Source organism: Drosophila suzukii, chromosome 2L (assembly GCF_043229965.1).
Source record: "Drosophila suzukii chromosome 2L, CBGP_Dsuzu_IsoJpt1.0, whole genome shotgun sequence".
Taxonomy (NCBI): Eukaryota; Metazoa; Arthropoda; class Insecta; order Diptera; family Drosophilidae; genus Drosophila; species Drosophila suzukii.
This window is the reverse complement of record NC_092080.1, coordinates 20898542-20912981: the sequence shown is the minus strand read 5'-3', so window position 1 is coordinate 20912981 and position 14440 is coordinate 20898542. Positions and strand designations below refer to the sequence as shown.

Here is a 14440-nt window from a genome sequence, read left to right as displayed (position 1 = left end):
TATTAGTTAAAAGGAAAAAATGATAATTTGAAAAAGTAATTTCAAGCTTGGCCTTAAGGCCGTTGCTTATATCAAACAAAAATTCTCAAGGATTTGTTAGTTGATACTCCTTTTTTCCAATTAAATCCAATTTATTTTGATTTAAAGAAAACCTTACTTTAATGGCGTTTACAGAATTAAAAAAGCAAACAATACATTTACATGTACCATCTACAAATTGTCTTGTTTATTTTTATTGAGAACATTTCCCCCTAACAAAATGCTTGCCTGAATTAAAACAATTCTGTTGAAATTGATTGACTGGCGACCAGCCCCCTCGTTTATTGCCCGCACAGAAGAAGGCTCTGCACCGCAACCACATTCCCATCCGCATCCACATCGTGTTCTCCTATTAAGTTGCATCCCGAACACCCAAGGAAACCCACATATTGTTACATTAAAAGCCCCGCTTCGTGTACCTCCTTGGGCGTCTGTCACGTGGAACGGGGTAAATGGATAAATAACGATATGTTTACAGATGGCACTGGGCGCGGGGGGGGAAATGTGGCTCAGAAGAAGGAGTGTGTGCTGATTTATATGCGAATTTTTATATGCACAGTTAAGGTGGCACATATACCCATTCGCAGCGGAGTCCCTGGGAACTCAGAGGAGAAAGACCCAACACGGGAGACAACTCCTTTGCCAGTTGTCAGTTGCCTGTTGCCTCGGCAAACAAATGCGGCGGCGTCTCCGCTCGTCGTCTGAAGAATTTGTATGCAAACAAACGGGACAAACAGCAAACACCCGGCATCTGGCAAAAAAAAGAAATAAGAAAACAAACAAACAGCACACACACGACAATGTTTTTGTTTCAACTGCGTGGGAATGGCAAACGTCTTCAAGGCGAGCCCGAGATTTGTTTGGCCTTTTTCGGGACTCCGGCTTTAAGCTTAAACACACTTAAACTGCAAAACGGCGACTGGCTGCTGCTCATTTTTAATGCATACTTCATAAATCCTTGTCATAACTTTGTTGGCCAAGTTGAGTTGCCTCTTCTAAGCCACCAATCCACCACCCATTTGCGCCTCGAGTTTGTCTCCCCGGCGTTGCGTATACGCAACGTTGGCCTCGCCACTGCAATTTTATGGCTTATGGCCACGCCCCCAAGCGGGAAACTATTTATCTGACATTTATATGCAATGGCATTGGAAAAGCCATCAGTCATATTGCTAAATTTTAGATCCGGAATCATCAATAAGAGGGAGTTGAGGATCTTAAATAATAAAATGGTCAACAAAATATCACCACTTTTAAATGAAAAGTGCTATTTTCTAGTGACAAAACTTATTTTTTCTCTTGTTTTTATTTCAAATACCCTTTTAGTCACACTACATTAAATATTATGGGCAACTGGAGACTCTTCAGCTTCCACCAATTTACCCCCAAAAACGATTCAACTTCAATTAGCATTACAATGGCCTAAGTCAGGCAGCTGCACCCTTTGCTCCAACAAGGTTTTTTCCTTTTTTTCCACCAGTAAGCTGAAAAAAAATTCTTCAGCAAACCGGAAATATTTTAATTTCCGTTCTGCTCTTCCTTATTTTTATAATTTCTTTACTGTTGCCAGCTTTTAGGCGTTGCCGTTTTTAATTGCGGAGTTTCTTGTTTTCGTTCCACCCACGAAATTAAAGTAAATACTTTAAGCGTTTGGCAAACAGCAAAAGCCATCGGAGAGCGGAGGTCGGCCAATAAAACGAGACAAAAAACTCACTGCAAAGTAGCGTTAAAATTTGCATAAAATGTTTTAATTCAGGATGGTGGGATTCCCCTTTTCCTGCCCGCATCATGTCCAGCTTGACATTTTAAAGACAACAGCTGCCCGCCCCTCGCGGCTTAATTGAATTGTTTAATGGAGTCTTACGACAACAGAAAACGGCAAAAAGGAGCGGAAACGAAAAGGAAAAATCAAATCGGCATAAAATAAAATGCGGGTCGCAAGCAGATGCTTTCACCTTTCCGGCCCACAGCCACTTTCTCCGCCCCGTTAATTTAACGCCACTTGGCAGTCGTAAAAAACGCCAACAAATTGTCGCCTTTGGTCAAAGGAAATAAGTCCAACAAAAGAGCAGAAAGAACCAGTAGAAAGGCAAAAAACGCACCGATAAAAGGTAAAGCAGATACAATATTATCATCGTTATCAGGTCCCCAGCTGTTATCAGCTTATCGGCCCGACGGCTGAGCATTCAATTGGCCATTTTATTAACCTGTCTGAACACTACCTTCCTCAGCTTCCCCTCCTCCGGAAAACTTTTCCACAATGGCAAAAGTTAAATCTGTTCACATTATTCAAGCATTTACGTGGCTTAATCCTAGAAAAACTTTTCACTCACCCCCCACAGACGACGGGCAATATTTTCCCGTTTGTATTTTCCATAGATTTTCAATACAAACACCGGGGTGTACCACTGGGATTTCATGCCGAAAAACATTTTTGTAATTTAAAGTTCCAGCCATAACTATGCCGAAAGCTCTGTAGTCACGTCTGGCAATAAAAATGAGTGTATACTTTTGGCATATGCAAACGGGCAAAGGACTTCTTCTAGTTCAACGCGTGCCTAGCATTTTCCCTACAAGTGTTCCAGGTAATTCTATAAAGTTTCGCCCATAACTTTGGCGGAAATTATTCGAACTAGATCATTGCGAAGTTTTCCCTCGCTTGTTTGCCAAGTTCATTCGGGAAAATCAGCTTTATTAGGGGTCCTTCGAAGTTTATTGTTTCAAATGAAAGGGATAGACAAAATTTAATGGAAAAATTAAAGATAGTCGTGGGTGCCTCAGAAATCAATAAGATAAAGCTGCCCAAAAGTAGGCAGCAAATAAAGTTGAAATACATAATTCCAATGCATACTGCATACTTTTAGACACCTTTAATTGTAATTCCAAACAACTGTATTTTCTGTAGATTTACCAAATATATTTATCAACAGATACACAGATAGATAAAATGTGTTGGAATAATTTAAGACAATCTATTCGAATTTGAATAAATATTAAAAACTGTTCAAAAGTATGCAGCATTAAATTTGTTATGCAGAATTTAAACGTGTACTGCATACTCTTAGAAACCTTTAATCCTGATTTCAAAACCTCAGTATGCTCTGTTCCTAATATATTAATCAACAGAAATTCTATACAATGCACATACGAAATTCAGCACCTAAGTATCAGAATCTGTTGCTCCTTTGGCACTTTAAGTGCGTAAACAGTGAGGGCCAACAATCAGCATACTGGCTACAAATATGTACGAACTTTGCCTGCTGCCCCTAACTAACTGTCATAATACGTGCTCTAGATGCAGCAATAAGCATAATAACACAAGGGAAGGGGCCTGTTAGGACAACAATCCTCGGACAGGGCAAACAGAAACCGGAGCCTTAACTCTGGTTTGACTTCGGTGGACCAGGTCAAATGGGTAACAACAGCAAATCTGGGAAAACTTACAACCGACTCTAAGCGAACTTTCCCCCTTGTTGCTGCCAATGTAAAATTGTGTGTGAAATCGGAAAATTAGTCCCCAAGGAAGTTCATCGAAAGAAAGCCCGAATATGAACTGCGTTGACGATGGCACATATTTTTGGCCCGACCGAAGGGGAGCTTAAAGCGGCTTTAAGTGGTCATGAGCACGCCTCGATGAACTGGATGAAATCTGGCCAGGACCAAATTGGACTGGCCCGAATGGAACCAACTGACTCGGCACAGTGGTGGATGTTGGATGACTTTGCGGAATCTCTGTTTGTGTAATTGTGGGTTCTGGTGTTTTGCAGTTGCTGTTGCTTGTTTTTTCATGACCAGTGGGCACAGCGAAACTGTTGCTGTTTTGATAGGGTTCTGACGAAATGTACCCGGAATTCAGGAGGACTACGATGTTTGGAAAGGGGTGTTGCTCACAGCGTGTGCATATGAATCCATTGCATTAATTGGATTATATGTCAGGTTTGAAGTGTGAACTTTGAGCCGCACATTCAAAGGGTACACAAGTTTATTAGCCTAGTAAAGTACATTTTCGAAGGAATTTGTTTCAGTATTTAAGACTAGCATTTAAAAAAAGTTAAGTACAGTTCGGTTTAAAAGAAATTTTAATGTGTTTTTTCGTTTTTACATTCCTAAATATATTTTAATGGGGACAATATTTTGTTTTTTAAAATAAGTTAAGTATAGTATATTTTTGTAAAAGAATTTAAATTTGTTTTTTTTTAATGATTTTTGTTTATTTAAAAGGGAAGAAAAGTATGATATTTAAAGTAAAGTAAAGAACATTTTAAAATTAAGCTTAATTTTGATTTTACAGTGGTCGGCATATGTATTTTGACAAAATAAAAGTTAAGTATACTCATAACTTGAATTTACTTCTTGTAAACTATAGGCATCAATGGAAAGGTAATTTCAATGCCATTTGAATGATACAATACATTTCTTTACCCATTCAGTACTTATTGAAAAGGACAAATTTGTGTAAATCAACTTTTAAATTTTTTTTTCAAACTTTTTTCCTCGTCTTGAAAACTTAAATTTTTTGATGCAAAAAGTTTCTTCAAACAAAAACAATAGTAACTGCAAAAAGAATTTTTCAAAAATCATTTTTCTTATATTTTTTATGAATTTTTGAAAATGCTTAAAAACAGGCATTTGAGCCATATTTTTCTCTTTTTCATACAAATTTTTTCCGACATTGTCACCTTCAAAAAATCATAAAAAATATAAGGAAAATGATTTTTGAAAAATTCTTTTTGCAGTTACTATTGTTTTTGTTTGAAGAAACTTTTTGCATCAAAAAATTTAAGTTTTCAAGACGAGGAAAAAAGTTTGAAAAAAAAATTTAAAAGTTGATTTACACAAATTTGTCCTTTTCAATAAGTACTGAATGGGTAAAGAAATGTATTGTATCATTCAAACGGCATTGAAATTACCTTTCCATTGATGCCTATAGTTTACAAGAAGTAAATTCAAGTTATGAGTATACTTAACTTTTATTTTGTCAAAATACATATGCCGACCAGTGTATATTTGTATATTTTAAAAGGAATTTTATTTTCTCATTATTCAAACCTTAAAAAATACTTATATTTTTTATCACTGAAGTAATTTATTTTATTTGAATTTTTAAATATAATTATGTTGTAATTAAAAAGATTTGCTTTATAAAAATAGCACTTTAAATGCAAAAGAACCAAGTTTAAATCAAATCATATCTAACCCTAACAACAGCCAGAAAATAATTCAGATTATGTAAAGTACTTAGGGCGATAAAAATTTAATCAAGCAGAGACTTCCACAAGAATTCTAAATATGACGCCAAAATGTTAGGTGTACAATTTTAAAATCAACTTGTTATATTCAAGCTTGTGCGCTTCCACCAATTAGGCGGGAAAATCACATGGCCAAATATGACCCAGAAAGCAAGACCCGGAGAGGTCTCACATAACGCCGCTAAGATCTTATCAAAATAAGCCAATTGAAAACTGGCCAAGAAAACCAGAAACAAGCCAAACATGTAACACATACCTATGCTGTAACCCGCCTGCGATCGACCAATTACAAAGCCAAAAGCCAACTTGGCAGCGGCAGCAGCTGCCACTTGATAATGTGCCCGAACATCATCCTCTTTTGGCCTAATGCGAAAAGCAAACAGAGGCCAAAAGACACACAAAGGCCAAAACTCACACGTGCCGGGGTCTGGAGAGCAGCAGCAGCAACTTCTAAAATGAAAAGTGTTAAAAACTTTTACTTTCGATGCCCGTGTCCGTTAGCGAGCTGGTTTGTGTGGGTCTTCTTTTTGTAGTTTTTGAGTTTTTTTCGAGCTGGCCTAGACCGAAGGGCCGAGCCGGCATGTAAATTAGCTTTTGAAGAGCCGGCCAAGAGACGCTGGCCAACAAGTGGCGCGCGCTCGTCTCGCTGCGGGTAATTATATTGTGGTCACGTCCCGGCGAGGCATCTGTTTTATGGAGTGTTACACTTTAACGCCGATCTGCAGACCTCTTCCCCGGGCAAATAGAAGGAGCGGGGAGCTGTGCTAATGGGAACTCTGGCTAAATTGAAAAGAGCCCGCAGTTGGCCACATCCAGCGAGGACCCAAGCTCGGTTTGGCTTTGTGGCAAGGACCCCAGGTCCCATTAAGAAAAATCCCCTGCGACCAACACGGCGTATGGTTAATAAATTAACAAGCCTTTTTAGCTAATGCATTGCAATGTCAACTGATTATTGAAGACATATTCAAAGTGTTCTGCATTGGTTTTAGTTATATTGCATGCACTAGGTTTTATTAGTCTGTTAGCGTGTTTCATGTGATATAAACTTAATTGAATATAAATTAGAATTTGTAATAATTAACAATTTCACAGAACCTAGTGATACCATCCCTATTAAATCCACATAATAATAAAAAGATGATCTTATGGCTCGGTTCCATCTCATCAAAACCAGTTTCAGCCTGCAATGCAAGCATTAATTCGAGATGATATCTCGCAGATCAGCGTAATTATTGACATTGCATTTGATTACTAAAATAAATCACCAGGTGTAATAATATTTCCCAGTGAAATGTATCTGCCAATAACCATTGGCTTGCCCTGCCTGCCAGCCAGGCCCACATACCCACATGTGATTACTCAAATTGCTACAATTAGGCCAGTGAGCTAGCAGGGAGCTTCTCCATGGGTCCACCGAAGTGCCCAGTCGTTTGTGGATCTTGGCCACGTGTTGGAGGGGCTAATGCGCCTAATGACAGCCCGAATGATGCGACAAAAGGCCTCTAGTCGACTGGCTTGGGATATGCCATTATTAATTTAAATAGCCCAGCTCGGACATGGGCATCGGACACTGGCGTGCCGACAGGAAAGGGGATTACTTGTGGTTGGAACAGGGGCAGAGCTACAGTGACAGATGCAAACACGCCAATTCGGGGTCCAAAAGTGGTATTGTGACTGTGACTGTGCCAAATTGTGTGAGCTAACACTCGTGTCATTGTTGTTGCATTTCACACGTCTCTGTTGATAATTTGATAAGTTTTTGCATTGCATTATTGGATGGTATGTGATAACTTAATAAAAATAAAAACAAATTGGCTTCTTTTCAAATACTTTGTGCATAAAAAAATGGATTGATTTTTCACAACGGCCTATTCAATTATTATTCATTCGTGCAAACACTTTTTATTATAATGTAATCAATTGTGTTTACTTTAATATAATTACACAGTGCAACACAAAAAAGCTTGGATTTCAAAATCTGAAAGTGCTTAACGAAACTCAATTTAAAAGGGAAAAATTTCTTATGGCCAAGTCTTAATGACTTTTTTGTCAAAATCATAGAAAAGAACAAAATACAAATAATTGCTTTCAAAACAGTGCATATTAAAATATAGACTGAAAAATGCTATGGAATTATATGAGTTTGTATTGTGCTTAAATACATTAAATACAATACGATATATTTTCGAAATTTTATAGCCTATTTCACAATGGAAAATTGCAATCGGACCTTAAGATGGAGCAAATTCTTAATTGAAATCCTAACATTGCTATAATATCTAAACACGAGCTATTCTGTAGGAACGACAAGTGGGGTCTGAATCCTCCAAACTGCGGCCACATTCTAAAACCCTATAAATGTTGATCAGTGCTATAAAAGTTATCTTTACTTGTCATAACTTCATTGGATAACATATGCACTACAAATGTGTTAACACATAATAAATATTTCGTCCAGCAATTAAATACATAAACAAGTTTGTTGTTTGGTGATAAAACCAACCACATTTCAGTTGACAGTTATTAATTTTCACTTTATGAAAACAACATAATTATCTTATATTATTTTGGATCTTTTTAATGTTTGCTAAATTTGGTATCTTTGCTTAATTTCACATATATATACTTAACACCTAAGCTACCTAGCAAATTAATTTATTTTTATTAAAATCCCAATATTTCCTTTAAAGCTTGTTAAAGTTTTGATTGGTTCCATCGAAAAACCAAGTGTTTCCAATTTTAACTTTGTTCAACAAGGCATATGAATTCCTCTCCGCTTTTTATCATCCAGCGTACTTCGCTTCACGCATATCACCTGCCATTAAACCGTATAATTTGTTTTTTCGGCTTTTTTGTGCGCGATGAGTTGGTGTTTTTTGAGACAAGAGTCTGTGCCACTCGGCTTGCGTCGCCTTTTGGCCCACCTCATTTATCATCTTTGTCCAGAACGATGACAAGTGCAACAACAAGCTCAGAACACTCAAAAAACTCATTTGCTGTCATTTGTCCGATGTCGTCTGTCAATCCGTCCGTCCCACCGTCACTCCTACCCGTATTCTGATTGTTTTTCATTGTTTTTGCTTTCGTTTGAATGCCATTTAAGCGTCAATTTGAAATCGCATTCACAACTGCCTGACTTACGCGCCGCTGGTTTCTCAGTTTCCGTCGAAATTCCCCATGGAAACAATGGAATTATCATGGGGATATGTATTGTATATAATGCTGTCTATAAGCATGACGGCATATTCTTGTTACCAATTTTCAGTTTAGTTGACATGCATGCAAAGATCGGATTGCCGGCCAAATTTTAAGGCGGCACAATGAGAATGCACGATTTATGCTAAGTACATTTTAATTCCTTCGTTTCAGCAATTACTTGTCATTCAGGTATGTCAACAAAATGGGTATAGCAAGTTGGTTAGTTGAAAAATAAATTGTTTTGTCGGAATGTGTGGCTTTAATCATTTAAACAACAAATTCCTCTTTAAATTCTTTCATAATTTCTAATTTTGATAAAATTAATTTAATATGTTTCTCGTATATCAAGTTGGTTAGTTGGTTTAGCAGAATTTGTATTTATTTTAAACAATTTTAAAACCTATTTATACTTATATAAGTTAACTTTACATTCTCTTTTTAATCCATAATTTTGATAAAATTAATTTATTATATTTTTTTAATTATTTCCCTCTGCCTTATTCCTTAAGACTCTTATCCCTATCCCACAACTCTTATTATAGCTAGTCCCTTTGCATCTCCGATTATTTTATGGTTCGCAGACTTAAACTACTTTGCCCCGATAAAACTGCAATTACACTCACAATTCATGGGCTAGGAATTTCTTTATTGCGTTTGGCTGAACAGAAGTCATGTCAAACTAACACATTTTCTGTCTAACTAACCGCAAACTGCTTAAGAAAACTGAAGGGGCGACCAGATGAACCGACCCCGCAACGATTTAAACGCTCGGCGGAAACTCAGCTTAGCAATTTTCCGGATCCGGAAAAGCGGAGCGAGGATAGCGCCGGCAAAGCCACTTGGTGGAAATGTAATAATGATGGAAAACATTTTCTGGGCCGGGCCGAAGTTGAGTAGTTTATGAAGTGTAGATGGCGGGCCAGAGAATTTTCCGCAATTTCCACGGTCCTTGGCTCGAGACTTCGGGATGATTTGTTATTGCTGTTGGTTTCGGCCTAAGGCGTTTATAGCCGGCCGTATTTATCAATGGCGCTAAGTATTATTAATAGTGTGGTTCAGTGGTGTGGTTCCGCGGGGTGCCTGTCAAAAATTGGCTCCAACTCGCAATGTTTATAATGGAAATTTAGCTGATAATATCCAAGCTCAAGTGGGTAATAACAATCCCGGCACCCCCCCTGGAAATCCGCTTTTCCTACGCCCCTGGCCTCTCAATCGGTAGCATCTCGGTTGTTTGCCAGCTTGTTTATAACAATTGCCCGGAATTGTGCTTATCATTTATCACGACAAAATAAAAGCAACATTAATTTAGAATCAATGACATTTATGGGTATGATTCAGCAGCCATTGCAGCGGCAAATCGCGTCACATTTACAGGCATTTGCATAATAACTTTCTGCCTTGCGGAAAACAATCAAAAGCTAATTTACAATGCAATTTCGCAGGGAACAATTTACTGTCAGTCGGCTGAGACAGAAAAAAATTCAGCAGCTTACAGAACTTAAGCACCCATAAAGAGAGTGTGCGATAAACAAGCGAAGAAGCTGACGAGAAAATCTAAAATAAGATCTCCCCGGTGGCGTATACGTAATCGGACCGAATCGTGTTACTCGAGTCCCAGACAAATGTCAGCTGTCCCTCCGTCTGCTCCACATAATGTGAATAATAATTCTGCTCATTTGAAACGTGTTGGCCAGCCAAAAATTAAAAAGGAAAAAAAACAAAAACCCGGAGTCCCAGAGACCCACAGACAATGGAAAGCCGCGGAATTAGCGCTGCGTTCCACAATGAAAACAGAGCGCAAACGGGAAGCTGTTCTACTAATTGCAGCGTTTCGGATTTCATCCATGTGTGTCTGCTTCTGTTTCAGCTTCAGTTTCTGTGCCTTGCATAACGAGCAACAAGCGAAATTGCTTAAAAAGGCTAAATGAAAGTCGCAGACGGTAAAAATGATTTCGGAATACTTAGCTAAGTGCGATGCATAAGGGAAGACTTAGAAATGATATGGGGTGCAGCTGGTTTGATCCGGGTTTCATGCCCACTATGCAGGGAGACTTACGGGGCTGAAAGAGAAATTACTAGGGTTATTAAATTTAGAGTGTCTAAAAGTATGCAACAATATATTTTAAGCTTCATTTATTCACTGCATACTTTTAGACACCTTAAACGACATTTTCAAGATGTTTTAAAGTGCTTTGTGTGACTCCCCCATTAAACTGGGAATAAACTTAAAGCTGAAAAGTGACTACCCACTCCTCTATTATTATCTCCCTCGAAAATATCCCAATTAACGCTAATTGTGCCATAATCCGTTTTGTAAAATTCAAAGTATTTACAAAATAATTGTATCCTAAAAAAGCATATTTAAATTTGTATCTTTATAAGGTATTAGAAATAAAATAATCAAAATGAAGCGTATAAGATTTTATAAAAGTCAAAGTAGTTATTTAATTATTATATTCCAAATAAGTTAAATTATAAATGTCACCAAAATGTTACCAAACATTTTACATAAAATCCCTGGCGTTAACTGTATTCAAATTTATTTTACCTAAGCCAAAAAAATAAAAGTACTGAATTAAACTATTGTTGGCTAAAAAGTTTCCCACCAAAATGAAGCGACTTTTAAATTTAGAGACCTTTGCAGAGTTTATTCCCCCAAGTTGAACACCAAAATAAATCTGAACAATGTTCCCCTTTTTGTCCGCTCGGAAAAGGAAAAGTGAGCAGCATATGCAGTTCCCTTAATGAGTGCTGGGAAAACAATTTAGCGTGGGTTGTACATAGATAGGTCCCAGTTTATTAAGGGGGACTCGAAATAAAGGATGGCCAACAGTGCCACACCAAAACTGAACCACTGGGCGTATGATTAATGCTAGAACATATTTAATCATTTTTCATGGCAAATGACAAGACCCCAGCTCAAAAGATTGTGCTGCCACCGAAACCTTTAAGAGATAGACAATTTCAGGGGCAAATGAGAAATGGGAAATGGAAAATGCGCCCGTACAAGACTTGTCAATCGGAATTATACGCCAACTGGACAATCAACGACCGTAGACAAAGCGGCTGCCACTCCATCTTGTGCTCCTCTTCGGTTCGGTTTCCCAATTGGGAGTCGCCTCAAACTGGGCAAACAAAAAAGCCAAACTAAAACTAAACTCATTTAACTTTGCCGTATTTTGATAGCATTTTACCTTGGCCAACAGCAGCAGAAGCAGAAGCAGCAACAGGAACAACAAACAACTGTTATCAAAATGTCATTCATTCAAATATGTACCCAGTGACAGGGGGGCAAAGGGCATCTGGCCACCCCCACTTCCCCTTCTCCTCCTTCAGCGCGGTCCTTTTTGCTCCTGCATACACTCTTAAAAAATCCGAAAAGAACATAATCCAATTACATCTGTAAATTAAAGCATGAGGGCAATTTGCATTTTCATTTCATTAAGGGAAGATGCTGATAGCCCTGCACAAGCCACTTAGCCAAGAAGGACAGTTTTCATTAATATCCTTAAATACAAAAGTAAACTTCAGGAATTGGAGTAAATATAGTGTACAAAATCTTTGCGTTTAAAAGTATACGGAGACACTTAAAATAACTTTAAAAATAAAGTGTATTTTTTAATAGTTTTCAAAAAAATTTTATATACACATGTAAATTTTATAACCCAAAGTTTAAAAAAGCCCCGTATCTAATTTTGCAAGTTTTTAAAGATTTGTAGGAGGTACTAAAATCTGATGTAAATGTGGTTTCCTTTATGATCATTTTTGTAGTCTTAATAAATCTCTCACTTTATAAAACTTAATACTTTTTTACTTAATTTACCTGTCAATAATATTTAATTTTGTTTATGCCTTAAAAAATAATAAATAATAATAAAATAAATTCTAATAAATGTCATCTCTGTATTCTATTTAAATTTCTAAAGAGTGAATCGAATAAAGGTTTTCTACCAATGATTTATTGAAAGTTGAGTAATGTTTTAATATATTAAGCAATGCTCTCACTAAACCATAAACCATAATAATTAATTCATATTGAATACCTGATCAATCAACAAAAATTCATGATTTTTTGTGAAAAGGTAGAAATTAAACCTACTGCTTTGTACCACGCTCAACCATCAAAGATAGAGATAGAAAGAGAGTTTTAGAGATGTGGTCACAGGAGGACGAGGCAAGGACTTAAAAGCAACTAAATCTGTTCTGTATCTTGTGGCTCCTCCTGTTTCCTTATGGCCTTTTTTTTCCTCCAGTGCAGCATTCTGTTCAATGGCCTTTGTTGACTTTCAGCTTTCTCCCATTTCACACTCGTGCTTCCTCTTTTTGCAGTGCCCGCCATAGAAAGCAGCAGCGCATCCTCCACAGTCGTCACGGTCGCGGTCACGCCCGGCATGGCGGCCAGCAGCTCGAGCGGCGGAAGTGGCGGATTCCACGGCCTGGCAGGCAGCACCACGGAGTCCCCGGCCTCCCCGGAGCAGCAGCAGCCCCAGGGTAAGACCCGAAACTAATCCCGCCACCCCACCCAACCCGAGCTAAATGACAAACAATGCGCCACCCTCTTCAAATTGTTTATAGGCCAATGCCTGCAGGATGGACTTTGGGTGCCCGAAACCGCGAGTCGCTGCGAATACCGAACCAGTTGTCGCGCCATCCAGCGAACTGGCCACTGCTGCCCCGATTATAAATGCGGTAAGTGAACACCCCTCAGGGGGACCAGGAATCGACTCGACTTTCGAATGCATTTATGCAAATCGCCGCCTTTCCTCCCCAGATTGCGAAAAGGATGGCAAAACTTATGCCAATGGTGATAAATTGGTTGCTCCCGACACGCCGTGCACCGTGTGCTACTGCAAAGGTGAGTGCACACAGCTTCAATTAGCAGCACACTATGGTGCTGTTTATGCCTTTGTTTTTGTTATATTAAAATTCTGGATTTATTTAAAAATAACTGCATAATATATATTACACATAACTCATGTTTCTTTAAGTGCAAAGAATGAATATTGGGAAATTTGTATTTTGCAAGCATTTATTAACACTGCCTTGCAGAAAAATAGTTGGAATACCAAAGTTTTCTGTAAGCTTTTATTAAAAATAACCAATCATGTATGTGGTAACTTTTATTGAACGAATACAATTTTAACAACTTTTAGTACTGCACCTAAAGAAATATTAGCTCTTAATTTTAAAATTGTTTAGATAATTGTTTCAACTGTTTCTATAAATTAGACAAATTATATACTCTTAAATAAATTCAAAATAAAGTAAAACCCACTAATGAGAATAAAAAAACTTGGAATTTTTTAAGCTTAGGGCAAAGATTTATTGCGCGCTTAAAAAAATTATTGTTTTAATTTTATTTATTTTATTTAATTTATTATTTGATATTTATTTTTCCTTAAGTAAATTCAAAACATAGTAAAACTACCAATAGAAAATTTAAAAAATGTTAGAATTTCTAAAGTTTAAGTCAAATGTCTATATTTTTTTAAAACTGAGGGGTCTACAAAACCCCTTTCCTGTAGTACACGGAGTATAGTATTAAAGTATTTTATATATTAAAGTATTTTTAAAATAAATGACTGTACAGAAAAATCACACCCTTTATAATTAGCGGATATTAATTAATATTAATAAATAGAAGCTAAATTGTCATCATTACAAAGCAACAATAAAATATTTAAAAACAATTTAAACATTAGTTAAAAAGTAATATGATCTATATCAAGCACCCAAAAACACGGCGCAGTGTAAATTGGGCCTTTACCCATTTACGAAATATTTCCGTTGAATTTTCCTCTGTTTTCCCAACACTTTTGCTCAAACACACTCCATTCGTTGCAGGCGGCGAGATTGTTTGCAGCCCGGTGACCTGTTTCCGCCGTGACGACTGCATGCCCAAATACGTGCCCGGCCGCTGTTGTCCGGAGTACGACAATTGTCCAAGTGAGTGCTGC

The 14440-nt window shown here is 37.5% G+C and overlaps 1 protein-coding gene across 2 annotated transcripts in view; it reads left to right on the top strand.

The window, feature by feature from the left end:
* LOC108021433 (uncharacterized) overlaps positions 1-14440 on the top strand; it is a 34076-nt gene that overhangs the window by 16932 nt on the left and 2704 nt on the right. The window contains exons 3-6 of one of the 2 annotated variants that reach the window (XM_070998438.1): positions 12774-12974; positions 13059-13172; positions 13255-13338; positions 14328-14429. In XM_070998438.1, the coding sequence (XP_070854539.1) occupies positions 12774-12974; positions 13059-13172; positions 13255-13338; positions 14328-14429 (501 nt within the window). The remainder of the gene's footprint in view (positions 1-12773; positions 12975-13058; positions 13173-13254; positions 13339-14327; positions 14430-14440) is intronic. The other variant, XM_017090150.4, reaches the window with a different exon arrangement.